Source organism: Trichoplusia ni, chromosome 6 (assembly GCF_003590095.1).
Source record: "Trichoplusia ni isolate ovarian cell line Hi5 chromosome 6, tn1, whole genome shotgun sequence".
NCBI lineage: Eukaryota > Metazoa > Arthropoda > Insecta > Lepidoptera > Noctuidae > Trichoplusia > Trichoplusia ni.
Genome location: NC_039483.1, coordinates 16328737 through 16356103, shown reverse-complemented (window position 1 = coordinate 16356103; position 27367 = coordinate 16328737). Strand labels below are relative to the sequence as shown.

General features: G+C 33.8%; 2 protein-coding genes and 3 non-coding genes across 6 annotated transcripts; 4 read left to right on the top strand and 1 right to left on the bottom strand.

The window, feature by feature from the left end:
* The first annotated feature begins 320 nt into the window (after positions 1-320).
* On the top strand, positions 321-3406 carry LOC113495032 (elongation of very long chain fatty acids protein 7-like). Its single transcript, XM_026873597.1, has 5 exons — positions 321-583; positions 1508-1698; positions 1936-2010; positions 2348-2644; positions 3047-3406. The coding sequence occupies exons 1-5, from the start codon at positions 403-405 to the stop codon at positions 3377-3379; spliced, it is 1077 nt and encodes a 358-aa protein (XP_026729398.1). The 5' UTR covers positions 321-402; the 3' UTR covers positions 3380-3406.
* Positions 3407-8682: 5276 nt separating this feature from the next.
* LOC113495284 (elongation of very long chain fatty acids protein 7-like) lies at positions 8683-27216 on the top strand. 2 transcript variants are annotated; one of them, XM_026873951.1, is made up of 6 exons: positions 8683-8871; positions 23645-23739; positions 24552-24742; positions 24882-24956; positions 25312-25611; positions 25838-27216. In XM_026873951.1, the coding sequence occupies exons 2-6, from the start codon at positions 23679-23681 to the stop codon at positions 26048-26050; spliced, it is 840 nt and encodes a 279-aa protein (XP_026729752.1). In that variant the 5' UTR covers positions 8683-8871; positions 23645-23678; the 3' UTR covers positions 26051-27216. The 2 variants fall into 2 exon arrangements, with proteins under 2 accessions (XP_026729752.1, XP_026729753.1); XM_026873952.1 differs by lacking the exon at positions 8683-8871 and adding an exon at positions 23005-23134.
* Positions 19672-19790, bottom strand: LOC113495508. The gene has a single exon (XR_003400731.1). It is a non-coding gene; the product is annotated as a 5S ribosomal RNA (ribosomal RNA).
* LOC113495507 lies at positions 21542-21660 on the top strand. The gene has a single exon (XR_003400730.1). It is a non-coding gene; the product is annotated as a 5S ribosomal RNA (ribosomal RNA).
* LOC113495509 lies at positions 24203-24321 on the top strand. Its single transcript, XR_003400732.1, has one exon. It is a non-coding gene; the product is annotated as a 5S ribosomal RNA (ribosomal RNA).
* Positions 27217-27367: the final 151 nt, after the last annotated feature.

Here is a 27367-nt window from a genome sequence, read left to right as displayed (position 1 = left end):
ACCCTACGCATAATAATCCGACTTGGAGCCTACGTGCGGAAAAAGGTAACCATCACCAGTAGTAGCGATTAACTTTTCCATAAATATTTTAAAACTCCCCCGGCAACTAGCGAAGGAAAACATCATGGCAAACACAGGAATCTGAAATCGCCGACTACCGTGGTGATCCATTCTCAAACCTTCACTATATCGAAAAAGGATTTTCCTCCATACACACCCATTAGGTCGAGATCATTATAATTACTTTATCAAGAGATTACCGTAGAAATCTTAATATTTATTTAACTAATAATCACATTCAAGCTGTGTCACCTTTTTTTTGGAAAGACCCGTGAGTACCTTGACATCTACCAGAGATGTTTTAACAAGGCTCATTATTAGCACCACGCGATAATATTATTCATGAACAATATTTTACAAATGATACTTATGCGCAATACTTGTGTTAATCGTCTTTTGGCAATGGATGAGCAAGGCAGTGTCGGTAGTGTGAATATTTATTCGAAAATAATGGAGGAAGTTAATAAGGGTTTTTACATCGCTGAGGAAAATGACTCTCCAGCTGAAACAAAAAATGGAAATAGTGAGTAATTATTGTTTAAAGCGTTTAATATAAGGAAAATATTGGAAATTCACATTTAGTTGATTCCTATTTTAATTTGGCCCTGGAAGTGGTGATGATCTGAACGCGTAACGCATGGACTGGTATCAAGTTGCTCAGAAAAGAAATCTTAGAAGAATTTGGGACAAGCTCAAGCTGGGATAATATACTGAATGTAGAAAAAAGAATAAATATGAATAATGTTATTCATAATTATTCTTCATTTTACTGTATAATACCTGAGGCGCACTTGATCCAGATTTTTATTTTATTTAGTTCAATCTTCATGTATTTGGGTCAAGTTTAAGAATAATTAACCTAATAACCCCGAATAAAATATAACACTCGTTAAAAATTACATATCCATAAGTATATTATTTTAAATCTTAATTATCATAATTGTTGTTCTTACCAAGTCATAATGTCAGTGTGAAAAAATTAAGACTCATAAGTCATGATATGGATACTTTAGAATCATTATTGTTTTTCTGTAACTACGAAAAAATAATTACCTCCTCAGTAAACAAAGTTTTACTTAATTTTGATATTCACGTATATTCGTTGTTTGTTGTAAGTTGTAATATGCTTGATCCAAAACTACAACTGGCTGTAATCCCCAGTGGTCAGAGCATTTTTTTTTAATCTAAAGTCATTCATTATTCAAATTAAACTACCACGTCGCACTTTTTGAAGGTCAATTTACAATTGATAGAACACAGATGCCTTTGGTGCGAGAAAAGAAACTATTTCATGACTGAAACTGAATTTTTAAAGTGGCCCCTCGAGCCCCCGTGAGCATGCAAATTTTTATTATATTCTTAAATAATAGTTGACAAATAACTTATATCTCAAATGTTCCTTTATACTGTATTAAACAATTAAATAACTTATGCTTGAACTTTTCAGTGGATTTCATCAACGACTGGTTCCTGATGGGATCTGGATACACAGTTTTCATCATCCTAGCGTCTTATTTCCTATTCGTCTTCAAATTAGGTCCAAATCATATGAAAAATCGACAACCATACAAACTTACAACTGTGATAACAGTTTACAATGTTATACAAATAGTAATATCTTGTCTTTTAAATTATGGGGTGAGTGATTTCTTGTTTAGTTTTTGAAATAGTCCATATATAATACAAGTAATTTAACTCGAATAAACAAGTACAAATTATTCATAAAATAACACGAGGTACACTGCTTCCTTAAAAACTTTCCATGAATAAATATTAATTATTTTACCATTTATTTATTTATTCTTAGAGGGACATACAGACAAATAACAGTATTCTTAACGTACCTACCGTATAGCATGATATTTTTATTTACAGACAGTTCAAATGTTGTCTACTTACGGATGTTTTCCCAAAACATGTGTTATGGAGACAGAAAATCGAAGAAGTCGTGTAAGTGTCAATTATCATTAAAATTTATTTATGTACTTTAACAGAATCGTTTATGCAAGTAAGAATTTATGCAGTGAAATTTACATTATTATCTTTAACTGTAGTAAGTTACTTACAATGATTAAAAATACATTTTATAAGCTTATAAAATTTACAGAAACATCACTTTATTAAAATCCTAGAATACCTGCCTGGACATTTTTACATCCCCTATATTTTTACAGATAAGCAAAATAATGTCCAAATTGCCTCAAGGTATTTCTACCCGCATTTTCCCACCAGTACGCAACATCAACTTCCCATCATACAACGTTCTAATAAATTCAAATTCTTCCAGTCAGCCGCACTCATGTACTACTACTTCCTAGCCAAAATCACTGAACTCCTGGACACAGTATTCTTCGTTCTTCGTAAGAAGGAGAAGCAACAAAGCTTCCTCCACGTTTACCACCACAGCATCATGGTGTTCGTCACATGGACAGCCCTGAAGTATGAGCCGTCATATAGACTGGTGTTCATAGGATTCCTGAACTCATTTGTGCATATCATCATGTACACGTACTATGCTTTGGCATCGTTCCCAAGCTTGACGAAGTACCTGTGGTGGAAGAAGTATATAACAAGCATGCAACTGGTAAGCTTTTCATTAATTTCTTTTTTTTTTTGGAGTTTAGAAGGCGATCTCATCAAAAAAGGACAACCTACTGTTAAAATGTTTGGTTCATCTTAAGTTGATTGAAAGCTTAGTCGTCAAGACAACAGTAATTTCTGAAAATGGTGTTTAAAGTAAATGTTGATATGTATAACCATTAGAATGTTCACAATACTATACATTATGTTGTTAGTCCAGTCACACATGGACTGCTTAAAATAGTCGATATATGATAGACAAATTCATCCGTGAGATAACGTAGTATGTAGTACACTAACTGTAGAGCCATTTATTCTTGGACTGCATTCACAAAGTCAGTGGCCTCGATAATCTCATTTACAATTATAGTTTTCATGAACTAAAAAGATTTTTTTTTGTTTCCAGATCCAATTCGTGACGGTGTTTATCCATTTCATAGTAGCCACAATGGTGTCAGACTGTTCCCCATCGTACATCCTAGCTGTAACATTCTTCTTCCATGTATTCTTCTTCTTATATCTGTTCGGCAAGTTTTACAAAAATACTTATAATAAGAAACAAAAACCTGAAGTTTCTGACAAAATTAAACCTGCTGTTGATGAAATGGATAAAAATATGTACCAACAGGTAAAAGTTTGTAATGATGAGGGCGATGAAGACTGCTGTAAAAGTGCTTCCATTAGTCTGAACAATACCTATAGAATAAAAGTAAATTTCGATTCAAAGAAATGGGCATAAGTGTTTAATAAATTATATTAATTCATACGTTTTGTTTCATTTTTCCCAAAAAAATGCTACCTACCATTGATTTTACTCGTTCAAATCACTTTATCTAGTTGTACAAATATCACATAGAGAGTAGACAATATTAAAGATGATACGTGATAGGTACACCAAAAAGAAAGAAAGACATTGAGTGCTTTACAAAACACGACGAACAATTTTGAAAATAGCAAAATGTTTAAAGAGGCCATTCATATTTAGAAGTTAAACCAAAAACATTAACTGTATAATACTTAACAGTTAACTACATTGCTATTAACCATCCCAATATTGATTTTCGAATGTATCATATGTACGTATGTATGTACGTAAGCTCTACGCATGAGACACCGTACGTCATTAATTCATTTTTGTGCTATTAACAAGCGACAAAGTATTTTCGTAACGGCAGTCACTAGTGTATGTAAATAGACCAGAAGTGTGATCATTTTTGGATGACGTGTGATGTGTATTGTCGAGTATATTTACATCTGGGGGCCTGCCGCTGTCTCTTATTTTCAGACTTGCAATTTCAGTACCATAGAACGAGGTGATTAGAGTTTCACGGAGTGCATTAAAAATAGTGTTTTTTAGGGGCTCGCTTGCTTACATAAAGTGGCTTAACACCTGAAATGGCTTAACATGCAGATTTTTTTTTTATAATCTTTATATTTGTTAAACGCCCAAACTCCAAATCTTAATAAAAGTTCGGATTCTCTAAACCCAAAATACCTCTATTCACCCCGTTGTACCGTAGTGAAGCGATGCGCTACTATGCTTCATCTTGATCTATGATCTAAGATCAAAATCCAAAACTTTCAACCTATTTTGGATCAGATCAATCTGCAGGTTTAGTTCTGAAAGAAGTTTTATTCAGGGTTTGAATTTAATTAGGCGCTGAAATGGTAAAAACGGACTCAAACAAAGTAGAGTTGTGATAAAAAGTTGCACGACTGGGCGCTAGTGTGTCCAGAATACCAACTCGATTTCAATTCGATTTTAATACAAGTCGATTCCGTTGGTAATAAGTCTAGAATCGTAATCGTGGATTTAAATATTACATACGATTAAGATTTCTTTCTTTTTATCAAAAAACAACTTCCTCAGTCACTCCTCCTTGCGTCACGGGGATTGAACTCGCAACACGTCGCCCACGCTATGTTTGGCGCGGTGACCCAACCACAAGGCTACCGGTGCAGTCTGAGTGAACAAATTGAGTTCCACACTACCTCTGTCCTTCATAGGACCCCTATACTAGCAGCTATAAAATGACAAGGACATGATGATGACGAGTGTCTCATAGTACCTAAAGTTATTTTCGTTAATGCCTAACTACCTCATAATGAACATTATTATTAAAACAATGGAACAATATATAGCCACACAGGTAATTAATTGCCTTGAATAGGTAATCAAATACCTAACTACATTGAGTAAGGGAAAGGATTTAAGAAGGAGATTTTACAACTTTTAGTTTTGGCTCACGGTTTTGCCTGCTTGTTGCCTGTATTAAATTTGATTAATCTGTTTAGCGGACTACACGAGCGTAGCAAAGCGTAAACATGAAAAAAAACTTCACATACACACTAATTTTACCTAATACTTAGTACCATTTGACATAAAAAAAAAATTAAGTATCTTTTGTTTTGAATAAATTTCTAAGGGCCGGTTTTTCAATCGCCAGATAACTTTCATCTGAGGAATAAATATGGCCGTTTGACATATTTACTATACAAAAGCTGTCAAAACGTCAAATATATCCGTCAGATAAAAGTTATCTGGAGATTGAAAAATCAGCCCTAAATGTAAAAACAGTTCAGCAATAAAAATACATTTGTGAAATTTCAACTATAGGTAAAGTTACTCACTATTTATGAGATACAGCCAAACGTAAGGATAGATGGGCAGAAAGGGGTGTCAGTAATATCATAAAAATAAAGATCCTGTCAAAACACCAAGGAAAACCTTACCTTAATGACATCACTGGCATGCCCCTATTACAGAAGGCTAATGATGGCTATTACCGAATAAAAAAAAACCTCAGCCTTATTATTCAAAGAATAAAACTCATGATAACAACTAAACACACATGCGGTCTACTGTAAACATTGTTACAAGCGCGTGTGATAAAGATATACTTAGTAGCTCTATTGTATAGTACGGGGAAAAAGATGGAAATGACGTCATAGGTTGCCCCAAATTGTTTGCCATGATTGCTTTGACCGCAGAAATACTGGTGTGAATTCTTATACTTGCTGGGAATTTGGAAACAAACTTTGTTTCTAAATTCGGGGTTATTGTTATGAATCATCTTGATAATCTTTAGAATTTCTATTCTGAGCTTAAAAAAGCAGTTCAATCTATACGAATATATAAACCTGAAGAGTTTGTTTCTTTGAACGCGCTTATCTCAGGAACTACTGGTCCCAATTGAAAAATTATTTTTGTGTTGAATAGACCATTCATCGGAAGGTTATAGGCTATATACCATCAAGCTGCAACTAATAGGACCGAAGATACAATGAAAAGTGTAGCTAAAACGGGGAAAAATATTGATCATCGACTGCTTCCGTTCAAAAATTCCTAACTTATATCTTTTACCACGCGGACGGAGTCTCGGGCAACGGCTAGTTTGACATAAAACATGACATTATTGTTTGTTTATAATCTGTTAACTTGGCTTTAGGAGTTTTCGGAAAAAGCTATCATACCTACTCTGATTGCACGGATATCGGAGCGGTATACGCCAAACCTACTGAGCGCGACGTATCGTAGAATCGATACCTGTGTAGGACAAGCGTTTGTATCATTTATGAATGCTTGTCTCTAGTCTAGATGTCTTTATGCATGTGATTTGAATGTCTGTAAAACTTTGTAATACAAAGATTTTTCATTCTTTTGTGAACGAGTAGTTAAAAAATGGATAACGCCCAAGCTTACTTTTTAGTTCTTTTTTCACGTACGGTTTACACAAAGGAGTAAAAAAATAAAAATAAAGCATAACTGGATAAACTGACGTTTTGACTTTGCCGTCATAGTAATTTTTGAGCATTTTAAAAGTACTTATAATTCTTATAATTACGAACCCCATGATAGGCACGAGCTATGGCATACGCATTTATGTGTAGGTATACGCAAATAATTTATATAATTTAAAATTTACATTTATATAAACATAAATTGTTTACAATTACATAAAAAGGTAAAAAGGTGAATTAATTAGTAAAGCTATAAAAATAAAAGAAAAAAATCTAATTAAATTCCTACATCGGTATCTTCATCAATGTAGTTCTACAGTTTTGTAGAAAATTATTTAAATTTTTAGCCATTAAAGGTGTTTATTTTTCTGCTCTACTTCAAGCTGGAAATATCTTACGTAATATCCTTTTCATAGAACTGAGTAATATTGTACCGAAAATATAGTTTGCTATACATTGCAAGCGATGTTATATTACATTTGATACTTGAGTTGGGCGCGCTGGCAATGTATTGCGACCCTTACGATGTTTGTCGTATCGTCGAAATGAGTGCTTCAGTTTTATTTGTCATGGAATACATATATTATTATTGTGATAATAATCCAGGTTTCAATGAATTACTATATTTTGTATACAGAAAAGCAGGTTGTGGAGCTCAGATAGGCAATGATTCCGTATAACGACAGTATTCTGCTGAATCCGGCAGAAAGTAGAAGCAACACCAACTGAACGTAGGCCAGGAGAAGGAAAGCAAAAAACATAAGGTTTAAACTGAATCTGAGAGAGAGAGAGTTACAATCTAATCACAACTTCATAAAGATCAAATTCGATTGTTTCACAAGCACGAATAAAATTGTTTTAATTATTATGGACATTATAAGTAAAAAAGTGCGCTCGTAAATGTAATATAATTACTTAAAGTTCTGGGGAACGCCCATATTCCCTTACGTTTTGTTTTTCATGAGTAATGCTATCGTTATAGTTTCACAAATATGAATACTTTTCTACCACACAATTACACATTTGGCCACAAAAATGTCGTACAATAGGAAATTAAATATTCTAGAATGACAAACAAAGCGCAGTTTAACAACGTTTTCAGTTTTAATAAGTTTTAATTGTTTCTTTATTATTTTTCTGATACTTATGCATAACGATGATGACTAGTAAAATTATAAATTATTTTTTGTCCGTCAGATAGATCACTAAAAAGTATGACGAATATTTCTGCCCAATCTAAAAAAAAATGCTTTAAAGTTTAGGAGACGGCCCTTGTGACGTAAAAACTTCGCAAAATTTATACACAAAAGTGACGTCACTCGTGAATTTAATTCACTGGTATGAGATTAAATTGATGTTTGCCGTACAAAAGAAAACGATGTATTCATTAAGATACAGGATGGAGAAACTTTTCCCTCATCCCTATATCAAATCACATCAAGGCTAGAAAATTTGCCTTAAAAACTAGTTTATTGAGTACCTGAGTAATAATACGTAATGAAGCTTAGTCAACATACACGATCACTGTACGCACAATGTAATCTTATCATAATAAATGTAAAAAGTAAGACAAGGTGATTAAATGTGTAAACAATACTAGAGCAGAATCATTTTTAGAATGGCTTTTTAGTCACATTACCCGGACAGTAAAGACTTAACCAATGAGCGTGACAGTGAATGTAATAGAAGATGACAAGAAAAAGATCGGTTTACTGTTCTAAAAGAGATGCAATGAGAAAGATATGGCAAATGCGGAGATAACGGTTAGTATGATGAGTGGTAGAATACATGTGTTACAAGACTTCGAACAATAGGTATGATGACATTTTTCCAAGGGCCGTCCTGTAGTTGATTGTGTGATAGTGGATATTTACATATTTTAAATTAAATCCATCATATTTAAAAATAAATCCCAAATTAAAGTGAATGAAACTTCACATGACATCACTATTGAGTATAAATTTTACCATATCGTTACGTCACAAGCCCCCTCTCATAAACTTTAAAGCAATTTTGTCAATTTAGTTTTTACCAAAAAAGGAAAAAAATCGTGTTTGGCACTTTTCAATTATCTAACTGAGGGAGTAATAAGTTTTAAACTAATTTTCTTTTATACCCAGTCATCATCCCTATTGAAAATAGATATAAAAGAACTTTAATAAACAAAAAATCTATAAATAACTAAAATGTTAAAAAAAACCTTGTTACCCCCTAAGCCTTTAGTAAACAAATCTCGGAATTGTAATGTAAATTCCGAGATTTGTATTTACAAGAATTCGCGAAATTAATTACGCACTCAACGTATATATGTGCTCGGTAGTGTACGGTATCAGTTAATGTATTAATAAGTGGTTACCATATTTTTCATCACATTGCAAACAGACTCGGGACAGGGCGGTCATTTTTTAATATTCGAAATTCAAATGTAATTGGAATACATTTCGGTGTTATTTTGTTTAGTGAAAGTGAACTGTGTTTTGTTTTTTCTATGTGAGTACTTCTTTTTTTTTAAGTATTATATGTCATGTTATATGGCCAGTAGTTAAAGAGTAGAAAGTAGGTTTTAATACTACATAGTTGATCTTTTTTTCACCAGGCCCCAATATTAGTCCCTGTCAGAATGACGTGTGTAAGCGGTGGAAATAAGTCTCAATAGATAGTTACTATGTTACACGATAGTGTAATAATAACATGGACTCGTGAGCCAAATGTAGTGATGAATTCCGGTGTGAGATAATAATTAAAAATAAAAGCTTTTCGTATCCACATGAATGAGATGTTGTTTGAATTAGGTAGCGAATATAAATTTTGAATACAATACTTAAATTTAAATGAATCTTACTTATCTGTCGAGACTTGAATAATACCTATGTATTTCGCGTTTAATTAAAATACTTTAAATATATACTTAAGTATTATCACATAGTTACTAGGTGTAATAAAAAACGGTCAATGACTGAAAATATTATATTTTGTTGCCAAAAAATTGTACAGTTTGCTATTTTGAATAAGCGTGGAAATTATCTTATAATTTCTATGATTTTGTACACTGCAGTATAAAATATGCAAGCAAAGCGTATCCTTACTAATATTTTAATGCGAATACTGCTTGTTTATGTTATGATATTTTAATAGCTTAATCGTATTGAGATAGACTGAAGTTAAAGAGAAGATATAGGTAGTTCAATAGGATTTCGCCCGCAAAACGAAATCTTTTCCACGTTGTTTTTATAGGGTAAATAAACAATTTAAGAGTTGGAATAAAATAATATTTAAAATTTTCGTGTCGCGGTGTTTAAGACTCCCTCGAATTGGCTTGAACGATTCTCATGAAATTTTGTGTGCATATTGGGCAGATGTGAGAATCGGACATCTATTTTTCATACCACTAAATGTTTACCCCCAACATAAATTCTTAATATGGCAAAATAGCGTTAGCTGGTCAGCTACTTTTTTAAGGTTACAATCTAAAGGATGTAGGTACAGAAAAAATGAAAACTAGAAATATCAAAATCGAAAAATATAGAAACTCGAATATATAACTTCAAACTATTATCTTTGAGTGTGTAACGGATATTTCAGTAAATTTCCCAAAGGACTTGCCCTCAGCAATGTAAAACCGATTAGAGTAATTAATTATGAATATTGAAACTACAAATACAAGTGGTACTTGTACTAATGATGACAGTAGGTATACTGAATCTAATTAAATCGAATATGTGGTAATGGTAAGCAATTAATATTGATTGAAACGATCTCATTCAATTAATGAATATCTTAGTTATTTATTCAAGATTTATTTGGTTCTTGACTTCTCGCGAAACGTGAGTCACATTAAGAGTTCGCTAATAAAATTTTGTTATCAGCTAATCTAAATAATATCTACCTTCTTAAGATTTTTTGGATAAAATAAACTGATAACTCCATGAGACAGATTTAAAAAAAATATTGGATAAGTATTTTTTATTTTCTCTCGTTAACTAAAAATGAATGAGATACAGTGACTCGATATCTCGTATGACGCACTTACCAGTACGTTTTTCACTAGAAAGTGATATTTTAGCCCTATTTTTTGGTTAAAAAAATGTTTACAATTTTGAAACCTAACTGTTGGGCTAAACAAATGTACATTTTTAGATTTAGACAAATACCCAATTGGCTTGAAAGAGAGAGCAACTGTTTTTTCAGAAGATGTTTCTGGTTCGTGGGTGGAGATAGTAGTATATAGAGTGGTATGTCGTATGTGTCATATTTTTGTCACATGAAATATTTGCAAATTTTTGAATGCAATAATTAATAGGTTTTTAGGCAAACTGAACCAGGTGACATAGTTACTATATTTTTAAAGAAGATTGCTGCAGTAGTGATAGCGGGGTGACACTCTGCCTCTCTCAACGTAGTTTTATTTTTATTTGCAATCATTATTTTGCTTGTTGTGTTAATTTGACAAAACAGTAGCTCAAGGTTTTATAAATAGTGGTTTGTTCTGGATAAAAAGTTTTCGATCTGGATGCCTAGTTCCTCGTACCTCTTCAACAAATAGAGCTGCAGCGGTATTGTGGTAACTAGATTCGCCGTTTGCCAATATATTCCACGCATGCTACGTTAAAATCCATCATTTAGCAAGACATAGGTATAACATAATATACAGGGTGTGGCGTAAATAATGGATAACCCCGAAAGTGTCGACTGGCCAGATAGTCATCTATCATTTCCCCAACTTATATCAGATTATGCCCATGGATGACCAAATTATTGATATTTTTGATATTTTCAATAAAACTCGTACTTGCTTATACAAAATCAGCTGCCATTTCTACTATTGCTGACTATTTTTCGTTCTGTTTTTTGTATATCACTCCTACATATCTGTATCATCAGACTAGCATCAAGATTTTTTATTAAAATCTAAGATAACTTGGAAACAAATACTTATTCTCATATTTAAAAAAAATTTTCTTAAGAATTATGGAATTTCGGGCCCATGTATCGAAAAAAAATGTTCTACCCTGTGGTAGCCCATTATCTTTAAAACTTGCCCATTTAATGCAGATTCTGAAATGGTATAATAATAACCAGTATCTTAACAAAGCACCATATTATAGTGTTTTGAATCTACAAGGGTCTTAATTTTGAAAATAACGATATTAAAATTATTCTCTTGCTTCTGTTATTACTTACAAAAAACAGTAATGTCATTATCTAAAATCATGTTATGGGCGTTATGGAAGTGCAAAAACTCGATTCAGGTAATAAAAAACTCACCGCACCCAACCCAAATACCTATTTTTTAATGGACGACTACCTGGAATCCTAGTCGTATTCAATAAACAAAAGAGTTATTATTGCAATGCTAGTGGACAGATTACATTTTTTTGTAAGAAAGAAAGAGACGGTCTATGATTTTATGCAAATGCGACCTTCAGTGCACTAACATTCTCGGACTTAGACGCACGCACCCGTATCTCGTTCCTCGCTGTTATTATTGTTTATTTGTGACTTACTGCTTTTCTTACTGGACTCCGTTTTGCCCGTGTATTGGACTTGTTTTTTGAGTGATCTCGACGACATTGCTGTTTCCATCTGGACTGTGATTTGCTCAGTGATTTAGACATTTTTAACCTGTGATATTGTTACTGACGACTTGGCGCTCGGCGACAATGCCTCAACGTTACACACCGTTAGAATATGCCAATATGCACTACATTTATGGTGAATGTAGAGGTAATGCTAACCAAGCAGCTGCACTTTATCGGGAGAGATATCCAAACAATCGCCACCCCGATTACAGAGTTTTTATTCGAGTACACAATGCATACTCTGAAGGCAGAATACCTGGCAGCGGTGTGGGCGGTGCGAGTGAAGGAAGACCGCGTATCAGCAACGATGAAGCAGTTTTGAACATAGTGAACGAAGATCCCAGCATATCAGTTCGTGTGTTATCTCGTCGTGCTGGCATGTCAACCAGGACGGTACATCGCATATTAAAACGGCTCGAATTATACCCGTACCATTTTCATGTGGTTTCAAAACGACGGTAATATTTAAACGAGACCTATCCAGAGAGGTGGATAGGACGTCTAGGGCCAATACTATGGCCACCTAGGTTGCCAGATTTAAACCCACTCGATTTCTTTTACTGGGGCTGCTTGAAGGAGAAGATTTACAAAAAAGAAATAACTTCAATTGAACAGCTACGACAAAGCATACGTTCGGCTGCTGACGAAATATCGTCAGCAAGATTTGCGAATCGATTAAAACGGTCGTTTATAAGAAGATGTAGAGCTTGCATAGCAGCTGAAGGAGCCCATTTTGAACATCTTGTGTAAATTTTTACAATAAATGTTATTAAATATTAATGTATTTTATTGTGTCAACCAACCCATAACGATCAAATTTTAAGGAAAATTGCATTCCCTTTGAGTTTAAAATTAGTTACAGCAGTGTTAAAAAATTTAATTTAAAAATCAATTTTGTATGACAATTCTCTTTTTAGATTCGAACAGCAATAACTTGGTGCTTTGTTAAGATACTGGTGATTATTATACCATTTTAGAATCTGCATTAAATGGGCAAGTTTTAAAGATAATGGGCTACCACAGAGTAGAACATTTTTTTTCGATACAGTGGCTCGAAATTCCATAATTCTTAAGAAAAAATATTAAAAATTGAGAAAAATTATTTTTTTCCAAGTTATCTTAGATTGTATTAAAAAAATTTGATGCTGTTCTGATGATACAGATATGTAGGAGTGATATAAAAAAAACAGAACGAAAAATAGTCAGCAATAGTAGAAATGGCAGCTGATTTTGTATAAGCAAGTACGAGTTTTATTGAAAATATCAATAATTTGGTCATCCATGGGCATAATCTGATATAAGTTGGGGAAATGATAGATGACTATCTGGCCAGTCGACACTTTCGGGGTTATCCATTATTTACGCCACACCCTGTATATTATGCACTTTTAACATGACGTATAACATATGACTATTCAATCGCATTAAATACTAAGGTATCATACGCTCCTTTCACGGATTTCAATTTGAAATCCACTCTTCATTGCCTAACCAATGAAGACGTCATCAAAATATTTCCACTAGACAATTAGTTCAAGCCGACGCAAAAACAATGATTGAACTCGACAACTTTTCTGTTGTTACTCCTAAGTGACTTGTGGCCCCAATACCGGAGGATGTAACAATATAAATTTGTCGCAACGTACAGCTTATCATATTAAACTATGTCACATTTAGATCTACAAATAGGGAGAGCTCTCGAACAATTTTGGACTTTTCCGTAGTTGACAGGCGATACCAAATTAACAGGTCCATTGCAAGTAGATCCATACAACGAGCAGTGCCCGATAGTCAAAGAGCAAAGTAGACCTATTACTTTACTGCTAGTATAAAGTTAACATTTCGTAATTAAAGAACTTTCTTTAGGTAAGCCAGGGCATGTTGAGCAAAATGATCAGATTGTCTTTTCTCAATTCCTTACGGTACGGTCTCTGAGGGTTAACATCTAACTGGTATTTTCGGAGATAACATGCGCGGTATTGCAATAAAAATATTTTAGTATTGATCGAGTGAATTTTTAACATGTTGTTAAGGTTATAAAATTAAGGGCGTCCAAAGAAGTCTTAGATGATAATTCAAACTATTGGAATTAATAAGTAAATGTCATTAGCATACATAATTGTTTAGAAAAACCCATTAAATATTAGTTTAAAACTAAATTAAATATTGATGAAGTATCGTTTCTTTGCATACAGAAATTAAGTAGAGTTAGTCTGCCATTTGACAATCTGTTTATGTTCTTATCCCTAGAATAATTATTTTGTAGGCTTATACTGAAAGAAGCCTACCCAAAAAATGGGAACTTTTCAGGCGAAGGAATTTTTCAAATAAATTTTAAGTTATCTTGAGACATATGTTCCCATAGAATAAACAACGCCTTACTAATACATGACACATAGTTTTTTATGACATCATCGTATCGTATCGCATCGCACCTGTGCTCTGTACCTTAGTATGTAGCTTAACTACTGCAACATGGTTATGATCATGGTCATAAAGTCTTACAAAGGTGTTGATGATATATAGAGTTTACATGGAGGTCTCGAGTGCGTTACTACTTATAAAAAGCAAGACGACAAAACAGAGTGATATTTTTTGTACTGTTTATTGTTGTGGACTTTGATAGGGCAGCTGAAATGTACCAATACGCTGTAGTATTTGGTAGAATGATCGCAACATTGTACCAAGACCTGCCTAGAGTTTTGCTAGAGGTCCTGCTAAAGCTAGTGGCTTCAAAGACAATTCGCGAAAGAAAGAGGAACTATATTCTAATGTTGCATATAAAAGAGCAACAGGAGGAAGTGATTGTGTCATACTTGTGTCAATTATTGTTTCAAATGTATTATTGTAGTTTCCGACAAGGTTTGCTAGTTGCTATGTATGTGACAATAACGCTAGGATGTCATCTACTAAATGATTCCATACCAACTGTTTCAAATCAACTGAAGCGTTTCAAGATCTAATAAAATATTCATTTATGCTTAGAAATGTAGTTTTCTAGTACATTAATGGTGACCTTGTGGTTTTGTTGAAGCAGTGAGCGTATGATGTATGAATAATTTATATTTACACTATTGTTGTAATGAGGTAATGCTTATTAGAAATTGTCTAATGAAAATTGGCGGAGAGGGTCATTACTTAAATGTACGGCAATTGAATAATTGATATTAATTATCACATGAGCATAAAACGATAAACACATATAGGCATTTTTTTTTTCTAATTTATGCTGTTAGACTTGTAATATTTATTTTTTATTTAGCGCACTGTTGTACTGAGACCGACAGTGTCTACATAGTATAATGTTCACAAAGCGATGAATAATATTGACTTTGAACTAACAGTGAATATTTGCAAAAAATACAAGATGTAACGGTGGTTTTACTCGGGTGAAGTGCTGATATTTATTAGGGTGTTAATGTCCCACAGTTCGGTATAGGCTAGTCTTTATACAATTGTAGCCTTGTGGTATGACCAATGAGATGGTTTCCGCTAAAACAAAAGTAAATTTGAATCTCGGCTCACACCAATTTAGTTTCGAATTCGTGAGCGTATTACAAAATTGTTATCGGCGAGAAAACCAGTGTACAAAAAAACCTTAAATGTGTTTTTGCCATATCAGAGGCCTTAGGGTCGGCTAAAGAACTCTAACACCAGAAAATGAAAGAAAAGAAGAAAATAAAGTGAGCAACGATCACCATGCTTGAAGAAAAAACAGATGTTCATGTATGGCCATAGAAAAAAAGCTACGCGTGATACTTCAAATAAAAAACAAACACGTATTGTAGTTAGTTGGAGTATAGTTGTATTTGCACTAATATGCATGCATGCATAAGTAGTAACTGAAATAATGACACATATTTCTTAAAAACACGTGCTACTCACAATTTACATAATTGCAAATACTCTAATATAATCAAATTATCGCATGAAAACAAGTGGTACACTTGAAATCGGATAGTTTTCACCAGCAACATAATAGAAAGACCCTTGAAGACAAGTGTCCTTGTCTAGACACACCTGGTGAGTCATTATAGATTTGTTGCTTATCTAAAACACGAGACCACTGCTATTAGCGTAAGTGATATTATTGTCATAGTGATAATACCGACTTCGAGTATTCTGGGTAAAGATTTTAAAAGTCGATTACGATTTCCGTACCTTGTATGGTTTCCTACAGCAGGAGTGTTGTCATTGAGAAAGAGATGTTGCATCTAGATGAGAGAGCCTATTTGCTTACTTACTCTGGGACCACCAGTCTGTGGTGGTCTCTTCTTCCGCATTTAGGCTGTAATTGGCTCATTCAGCAGGGCGGTTAGTCCATCCATCTCAACTCCTCCTAGAAGGACAAATGTCTTTTGGGATTTTCGCAGGCGAATGGGAACCGACACGGGGCGATACTCGACGTGTAGTGGCATTTTTCTTCCGCAACGAAAATAGTCCTACTTAGAGTTTTAAATTAAAAAGTTAGCCTGTCTTTTTATTTTGGGTTTTAGTGGTTACTTAACTCTCCAAGCTATCAATAATAATCAAAAGTAAAGATAAAAACCAACTCTGTTGGAAACATTAACAGAGGCGAGGAAAAATCCGATCATTAAAACGCTGGACCATCACGACATATTCTGTATAAATGGACTCAAAATTATTATGTAGTGTCATCAATGGCCAATAGCTCATAAATAATACTAGATATGACGTATGGATACGAGCTATGACGCATGGCTGGGATTGCAAAAACTTTAGTCCCGTTTGCGTAAAGCAGAGAATTTCTTTGTAAAAAAAATACTAATTACGTTAATATTTAGGTTGACGCTACGTGAGAACATTTTTTTCTACTATAGAGGATGTTTTATATTTTAATTTGCTAAGAATAATTTCTTTATTACTTAAATTTACTGCTTTTATTAATCTAATTAAGGACAAAAAACACTGAAGACTGAAGCGGCAGGACGAGTAAGTAAATAAAAGACAATCTACAGTTAGACTAAAATTACAATGGATGTCACGACATTGTGAAGAATCAAGTTTAGTTAGTTGAGTTTCATAGAGATAGTTACAAAAAAATATTGCAGCCTATTCTATCAAAATTTAATCCAATAACCTTCAATTCTTCGGCCATTGTAAATAGAAGAATCGGGGCCCAGACCGCACTTACGTCCACGTGTAACCTTGTCAAAATGAAATAATAACATGTAGAGAAAATTCTGTATTTTAATTTAAAATAGGGTAATTGTTAACCGAGCCAAGCCTTAATCTGACGTAAGCTTCAGTGATGTGTAGTCAGACAGACAACAGTCGAACACATCGTCACGTCGATTTGTTTTTATCCAAATCCTCGTGTTATACTTAATTTTATTTAAAAAATAGAGGTCTTTTGATAGTTACATATTACTTCATTCCAAAAATATATGTAAGAAGCTATTTTCTGTATAGCTCTACTGGAAAATACATGACCTAGTCCGCTGAAACTGTCATAGCCTGCGTATAATGCAACTACATACTTTCTTATTCAAAAGAAAATAAAAGTAACTTACTCATAGGCTATTAAGGTTTCGGGTCGAATCTGGATGAGTCTAGCATAGGACCGTAGAAATTGGCACGAAAAAGGGGAGGCCTATGCCTAGCAGTGGGAGGATAAACGCTGTGGATGATGATGATGATGAATAGGCTATTAAATGATACAATGGTTTACTCACGCCTATTTATCAGGAGTGCCTGACTAGTTTCGGACCCAGCTCCGGTTTGGGTCCGAAACTAGGAACTTTAAAATAATTCGAAACTTTATAATAATGTAAAGTAATATTAATGTTGAATTTATCTTTCAGTCGTGTAGTTCTATTGAGTTGTACAGAATACTCGATTCTATTCTAATCTACCTTCAGCAAAGTATTCATTTCAATCAGGGGGCCATTTTATAAACTTGATGCATTGACGATATAGCTCTGTCAACGCCCCTAAGAAACAGTTGAAATTCTAAAAAAAGAGACGAGATGTGACTTATAACGACGCTTTCTCAAAGATGTGGTAATAGCCCCCCAAACCTCTCCCCTATATAATTAGATTCTGGAACGAATTCTACAATCCCTAAAACTCTTTAGTTCAACAATAATGAAGAAATCATAACTTGTCACACAAATCTGTCAGTTTCAATAAATCAGTGTTTCCCTTCAAGTGCACTAGCATTCTTTGTGTATCGATTTACTGTTTGTGATATATTGAAAGGATATATTATTTTTTGTTTGATAATTATTTAATTGTATATTTGTTATAATGTTAGCGAACACTGTGGTTTGGTAGTTGGTTTACTAATTTCTGCAATAGCAGAAGTTAGTGTATCTCCGGAATAAGGAACAGGTACGTTGTTGATAAGTTTTTGCCTTAATTTTGGGTGTATTACAGTTGATAAGGTGACAAATAGCATGGTTTTTCATTTGATTAAATACTAAATTTACTCTCTTTTATTTTACTCGATTTAGAAATGTGTTTAGAAATGCTGCCCATTTATCATTAAATGGTTTCGGCATCCTGTTGTTGTCTACCATATAAGTTGAAAATGAGATGCATATAGTTCACAAATAACGGTTAGGTAAATATTGGATTTGTGTGGGAAGTGAATAGATGTTTGTAAGGAAAAAAAGTTCTTCGTTGCTCCCCATTAGCGGTTTTTTATAGGTCTATAAATTATAATAATAATAAATAAGTCAGTTTTCAGGTATCCGATTAAACAGAAATGCGCTTGTTCTGGTGACAATCTCTTTTAAATACAAAACAAGGGTTTTTTTTTTGACAATTATTTCATACAATTGATAATTCTAAAATGGGTTTTTGTTAAATATACTTATTATATGCAAATTCGAATAGTCCGGTAATGCAGTCCAAAGACAGCGGACATGCAGATATCTTCAAACAATATTTAAATATAGCCACAAAGTATAAACATAATTAAAACCTATGAAAAATGAAAATTTTCAAGAAAATCGGGTTTTTGTTACATTCACACTACTTAATGTTATACACGGTGATTTTGTAGTCGTCTTACAAAAGCAGCCCAGTTCATGTATCCGACGTAAAATACCCCTAGGCGCGATTATTATTTTTTTATCATCAAATAAGAAAATAAGTACGAAGAAAATTAAACAAGAGAAATCTGAGATATACTCTTAAAAATGATAAAAACGCCGCCGCCCGCGCCTCTCACCATTGTTACAAGGCTCGGACCGCGCTCGCAACAGAGCTGTGTTTCTAAAAAACTACGAATTGCATCATAATATTGAATAAAAATTGCATTTATTTATTTTTTGAAATCTCATAAATACCTATTTTTTTTATCATGAACGTGTTCTAGTCATTGGATACATGAACTTGGCTGCTTTTGTAAGACGACTAAAAAATCACGGTGTATATAGGAATAATTAACAAACCTAGTACAATCTAAGAGAATCATTATTTTAAATTATGCTGCAGGTAATATTCTATACAATAGTCTTTAGTACTTAGTCGCAGTAATCTTGTGCTTGTAATATAAATTATGAAGATAAGTTTTCAGGAAACCGTATATTATAAAGAATCGTGATAATGTGAAGTTTGTCTCAAAACAACTAAGTACTGATTAATAGTCAAAAATAAAATTTATCTTTTTTCATAAGTTATAATTATATAAAAATCCTGAATAATACCAAAAGAATAATTTTTTGGAGTAAAATGACCAAAAAGCCAACGACACGCGGTATTCCCAGGCGGTCACCCATCCAAGTACTAACCGCGCCCGATGTTGCTTAACTTCGGTGATCGGACGAGAACCGGTGTATTCAACGTGGTATGGACGTTGGCAAATACATTGTCGAAATTGACGTACGTATTATACCGATTAAGATATTTTGTTTTGTTTATCAGAAATAGATTTTGTGAAATGTGCACATAATTTTATGTAAGTACCTAGATATTTGTGTGTGTACAAATATCTAGGTACTTACATAAATGTTGGAACTAAAATAGTTATTATATAAATACGTATGACTCAGTGGTATGGGGGAATGCTGTGTTTCAAAAGGAAGATTATTTTTTTCTGATGACCATCAGGCAAATATGATATTTTTACTTCATCATGATTCACATGGCCTTACCACAAAATTTTGCATCTGTAAGCTATATCGTATCTCGATAAAGAAAAATTCGAACTCTATATTTCTGGACACATTAATGCGATACCAATTGTAGAGTCCCAAAAATGATTGAAGATCCCGACATACAATCGCATAGTTTAACACTCCATACCTAAAATTCTTAGTGTTTATATACAGTAACAGAAAAAGCCTTTAAGTATAATGAATATAATTTGATGAGGACAAGGAATCGACGACGCGGAAACACCGCTTCCCATCAAAACAATAGGTGCTAGGTAAACATGTATAGCAAAAACTATAAAACAATAATGTTCTTGGGCTCATTTTGTTAGCGTGTTCACCACGACATTCCATCGCTCAAACAATCGTTACAAGGCATAATTATGATGAGTGCAATATAATTGACTGTGTGACCAAATGTGATCGGAGGGCTATGAAGTTTAGTTGACTGTATTGTTCAAATAATTCATGTTTTTTAACGCCTCCCTCGTTAAGACATCTTTGCGAACCCGCAAAACGTCGCGCATAGTGGGTTTATCGTGGTGACTTCAACCACTCAATCCGTGCAGTCAAAAGTAAAGAATAGAGTGAAGAAAAATATATATTAAAATGTAGAGCATTTGTATCTATTGCTCGAGAAGTTAACACTAGATGTGTAAGCCGCCACGCCCATGAACATTGAGAGTTTCTTGAGCATCTCATCAAAGCCTCACTCACATAATTTGCTTGATAGTAATCAAGTATTAATCGTGTATTAAGAAGACTGGAGATTCGATAATAGAGTGAAACTCTCCCCTGGTTCCTATATAGCTACAAACGTATAATGTGCGTGCTAAGGAGTGAATTATTTCTATGTGCACGCCACATCACGACACCACGAACCGTAATGTCGGAAATTAATTGAATCTAACAACACCTTTTTGAATATTGCTCTCCCAGTTGCGAAAGGGAGATAGTACCTACATGCCATCGTGTAGAGTTTTCTAATTATAGTCTTTTCAGCTACTGAAATTTTTACTCTGGCCTTAGCAAAGAGTCTGGCCTCAATTCGCCGTAGGGAAGAATTTTCACGGCATATTTGGCGTGACATTAAATTACAGGCACACATTAAAGGGTTATGTCAAAGTCAAGGGAAAGTTGAAGTTAAAACCGGGATTGCTTTTTTGGCACTACTGATCGACCACGATGCGATATTCATGTGTATTATCAAAATCCCGATAAACTAAAATATGTCAAGGTTTTATAAATTGGAAGTATTTCATTATTTAAATAAACGATACTTCGTTTTAATCACATTGTTCAATGTATAAAAACCAATTATTTAATTCAACATTTACTTAGTTACATATATTATGTTTAAGAATACTTACGATAGTCAGTTTTTGATGCCCAATTAAATAGTTTCTTATAGAAATACCTACAAAATCATTAGTGTACGTTTGTTTCGATTATACTAACGCCAACGTCCATACCACGTTGAATACACCGGTTCTCGTCCGATCACCGAAGTTAAGCAACATCGGGCGCGGTTAGTACTTGGATGGGTGACCGCCTGGGAATACCGCGTGTCGTTGGCTTTTTGCAATTAACACCGATACTTATTTTATTGTTGTACATTTTTTTTTATTTCCCGTGATTGAGCAAATTACCTGACTAAATTTAAAGTATTATTACGGTTTGATATGATGTACGTCTTATAATTCTTATCGTTAAATTTTATATTACAGACCCAAGTATTAACTGCGATTAAGTTCTATTGTATAAATAATCATCTGTCGCATAAATTAAAATAATAGTTCCTTTAGATTGAACTAGGTTTTCTGATTACTTCCGTGTTAGTCTTAGCTTAAAACATCTATTTGTCTTTGAAAACATCACAATCATAAATTGCTATTAGATTTGATTGAAGTATACGTATTTATAATGGAAATGTCATTCGTTACCAAAAGCGACCAAATGTACAGAATAATAACAAATTTATACAAATTATAAATCCAAAAAAAAGAAGCAAAAATGGCTCGTTTTCCACTTTTTTACCGATAGTAACGCATTCTCTGCATTCCAATTTATAATTACCTACTTAATTAACCCTATCGTTATCTCCGATAATGAAATAAACTAGTTTGATGACCTTCACTAAATTAACTTGCATAAGACATTATCCAGACGGTTTTGGGCGTCAACATTTTCTATGGCACCATCACAACTCCCGATTAACCATAATTCATAATTTTATTGTTACCCTGCAGTTACCCACTTATTATATTAGGCCTTCTATCTTCCCTGACTAATGTTTCCAGCATACTGTTAATAAACAACATCTAACATGATGACCTAGTCGACAATTACTAAGAATATACGTCTAAAGAAATAGATTTCCACTTCATGGGCTATGATTATACACAGTTTTGGAGAACGATATACTTGAATAAAGATCTCCAATGGCCAAAAATTTACAATGAATTTCCAATTGTTGTATTGGCGAAATGCTTAAGAGAATAGGAATGGTTTCAAATTTAATCCAATTGCCATCCATTGGCCATGGCAAATAGCAGAACCGGCGCCCAGATATTAATCATGGAAATACCACAGCAATTACAAAAGTAAGCCTATAGGCAACTGATGTCAGTACAAAACGAGGATAACAAAACCACACAACACTTATCCTAAACGATGGAGCAGGAAACATGGTGACAAATAACAAATTCAATGAGAAATATTAATAATACCAATATTAATAGTATGGAGTTGTACGCGGAATAGTGAATCGCGTTTGCCAAGAACGTGATGAAACATTTTTCCCATTAGATAATGATTGTTAAGCACCAAATTATATTTAGTTTAGTAACGAGTGACTGTTGGGTCTCACCTATTTGGAGCAGCATTTGAATGTTCTGGTGCGTTAAAAATTCTTATTGTGCAAATTACATGGTGATTTTTGTTCTCAGTTTTTGCTTTGTGTCGCGGTGTTAAAAGTATGTTTATTGAGTAATTTTTGTGTAGTGCCTACGTCATCAGGACCTTTTTTGTGGGTTTTTAATCTAACGACAGGTAGGACTGAAATAATGATATTTTTATGGTAATTTTAGAAATTTTCAAATTATCTGTCCGTTCGGTTTAAGTCGTTGTATCACGGTTGATGATTGATTACTTTTCATAAGTTTGATGTACAAAATGATTTTAGAGTTTAAACCGCCAATATTCCTCTGACATTTCTAATAAACCCATAGTTTTTTTTTCAATGTGATGATTATTACCCCAAGTTAATTTCTTCTACCGTTTTCAACATATGATAAATACTTTGTAATACACACGAAATTAAAGACATTGGTCGACGATGACAACTAACTTGTATTGTATAGAAAGTCTGTTCTTCATTATTTTTTCCAACGTTAATGCTATCTCCAACTAAGTGGGACACATTATTATACTTGCATTGTACCGCTGTCTCCATTCGAATTTAATCACTTTTGTATGCTGTAACAAATTTCCACTCGTCTTTTTGATACTTTACATTGAATTTTACTATTACTAATAACTAGTCGTTTTGTATTGTTCTAGCCCGAAGTTGGTGACGTGTTGGAACTAAATCAGCATGAACTCCGTCATTGGTCTGAATCCAAAGAATCCCAGCTGGGATTTGAACAAAAGCAAATGTGAGTACATTAGAACAATTAAGACCCTTAGGAATATCAAGTACTATTACGTTATTATCTTTATTAGGAATTACAGTAAAAAGTATTTGTAGAACATTACAATAGTCTGCTTTTTGAAGTAGTGGCTAATATTGCATGTTATACATATATTATACTACAGACACGGTGCATCGGTGGTGTCATCTGCACTTCATCCCGAAATTGAATCTTATGTGACATTCAGATGTAATGAGATGTTTTAATATAATTCAGAAATTCCAAGTTCTCTATTTATTTTTTCTGATAAAAGTATTCTTGATTTTCATCATCATCAACATCTTAGCCCATAGCTGTCCATTTCTAGACATAGGCCTGTACATAGGTGTTGTTCTTGTGTTTAATCCGATTTTAATATTTCTCATAAGTTTTACTTCTCATCATCATCTACTAACACATATTGTACGTCTATTTCGATAAAACATTCGCCAACGTCCATACCACGTTGAATACACCGGTTCTCGTCCGATCACCGAAGTTAAGCAGCATCGGGCGCGGTTAGTACTTGGATGGGTGACCGCCTGGGAATACCGCGTGTCGTTGGCTTTTTGCTTTAGATTTTATTTTTTCATTAAATTTATCAAATGTTTTTCCGTATACCCATTTTTGAGTCAATTTGTTTTTCGGATTCTTAGGTAAATCATTTTTCACACACGCAAAAATATTAATTTACTTAAGTGAGAACTGCATAGAAAAATAACTATAAGTAGTCGTACCGAAACGAATACACTTATTTTCAGTTCCATCTAAATCAAATACTTTTTCCATTTTTTCAGATGAGGAAATCGACGAGCTACCATTTATGGCATCGCTGGGACCAGTCTTAACAATCTTAGCCGTATATTTGGTGTTTGTACTAAAGATTGGACCAGTATTCATGAGAAAACGAGAGGGTTACAAACTAACACATTCACTTCTAATATACAATGCTATACAAGTCGGATTATCAATTTATATGGTGTTTAGGGTGAGTCTACCATTAAAATATATCAGCGCCTTTTACATTTGAGTTAGCAACACATTTTATTGCTAGTAATAGTTTGATTTTGGTCAGGCATTGATAGTTTTGCATTTTGTGCTAAGCAGATGTTTTTCCTTTCTTACAGTTTTTGTCAGATCTCATACACATGGGCTTAGTGCCAAAAGAGTGTTACATGAATGAAGCCAGTTCGAGGAGTAGAGTACGTATGATCCACAATTTTATTAACATAGTAAAGTATATTTTTTATACGCACTTGGACTAAATCAATGCCTATAAACCGTTTTTTCGGGCAGAATACAAAGCTCAGATCGAACGAATGATATATTCATTCAATTGTCAACATTCAATATGGAACCGTCAATATTCGTAAAACGCCTGCCAAAAACTTTATTGCAACGCGAGACGAACCTCAAGTTTATGAGAATCTTGTAAGGCACTTTGTCACGACAACCCTACCTTTTAGATGCCCAATATTCTGAATAAATTTTCCAATTGGCAGTATACTATTCCATTTGCCTTTTATTCATATTAATCATGCTTGTTTAACATTTCAGATCCTGACGAACACGTATCTGTACTTAGCAGCGAAGCTCTCAGAACTATTAGACACAGTCTTCTTCGTCTTAAGGAAGAAGAACAGCCAGATAACATTCCTCCACCTATATCATCATACTGTCATGGTGATTGGGACATGGGCTTTGCTCAAATATTGGCCGTCACATACTCTCATATTCATCGGGTTCCTCAACTCGTTGGTGCATGTGTTCATGTACACGTATTATGGACTGTCAGCATTGGGGCCAAATGTCGCCAAATATTTGTGGTGGAAAAAGTACATGACAAAGTTTCAACTGGTGAGTTCTCATTTTGTTTGGCTTTTAGCCAAAACGTGATAGCCAAATGACCTAGTTACAAACGACACTATACTTTCGATGCTAACCTATTAACACAGAGAAACACACGTGTTTCGTCTTTTAAGAAATATGCCAAAATAACATTATCTTATGAATGAATTACAAATTACTTTGTGTTATATCCTACAAAACCGTTGTCTAATAAAACTTTCATTTAAATTTCCAGATCCAATTCGTCTCAATCATCATTCAATACGTTGCGACTGTAAGAACGTCAGACTGTCCTCCTGCGAAAGGCGTGGCCATATTTGTGTCATGCAACACTGGAGTCATTCTCCTTCTTTTTTTAAACTTCTACCGGCAGAACTACAACAAGAGAAGATCAGGACAAGCCGTCAAGAAAGCTCTCCCATCATTATGCCTACAAAAGGAGGACTAGTGTACGGTTAGCAAATTGAGTGCGGAAAAGAGACTATTTGCAAGAACAGGGTTGTATTTGCAAAAAAAACAGTGTACTTAATACAGCACTGAATTGGATCATGGTTCACTAACATCAGGTTAGATCACGAACGTTGTACAGTGTTTTAAATATTTAAATGAAAAGCAAAAAATATTCGTTGACTATTAATTATTGTCAGAACACAAATTATTGGAAACTAGTGTGGTAAGTGTTTCGAGGCTGTGAATATTGTATATTGTGGTCCTATAGACGTACTTCATACATTTCTTTTGTAACTTAGTATTCAAAATGCATTTGAGAAAAGGATACCCTGAAATGACTACGATAGGATATTGGTGAATAAAAACTGAATTGAGTAACTGGGTTTTTTGTCATACCTTTAAATGATGTAAGGTTTTGGAATTTGTTGCGGGCTACAGAATGTTGTCTGAAAATTGTTAAAGAATTCTTACACTTTAAACCCAATAGGATGTCGCAAGCTGCCAACTACTCATTAAAATATATTTATAGTACCTGTAGTAATAAGAAAAAGTAATTCATCTTTGATGTAACGTTCTAATTCATTTTGCATTTTTATGAATGTACTGAATGCGGAAGGTATGGACTCGGTATCTTGGAGTAACTTGTGTGGGCGAGGACCCACGCAAGTGCAGGTACAACTAGAACAAGGATCTCCCAATACGCTGAGTTGATTGATTAATTTATAGATGATGCATAACCATTCGTACCAATACATAGTAACATTTAATATTTTGGTACGGTGGGAGAATCCTCATGGACATCCACTCCCTCGGGGGAGTGAATGGATAGTGTCAGACTCTTACCGGCTAGACCTGAACCGCCGTGCTATGTCATCCGTGTTTTTGTGTCAGTGTATCGCAATGCATTACAATCCTTCATACACCAATACATAGTAGCCTGCTAATATTTTCTAAAATTCTTGATTTAGCTCTTATTTTTTCAATTATGACGATATAATTTGTAGCCATTTCGATTGTAAATATTTAATTACCTAATAACAGACGACTGTTAATGATCATAATTAAACTTGATTTGATAAATTTGGAATGTGGACCAAAATTATTTGTAATAAACTATTTAAAACAATACATTATAGCGTAAAATAAATATTTTTATCAGTTGTATTATTGCTTGTCATTTAGACCTAACATAATTTATTTGAATGGGAAATTATAGATAGTTTTCAATAGCAGTTTGAATTAACTCTTAAAAATGGCTGAGTTTATCCTAATGCCATATTGGATTATCCAGTGTCACTCCCATTGGCTTGGACTT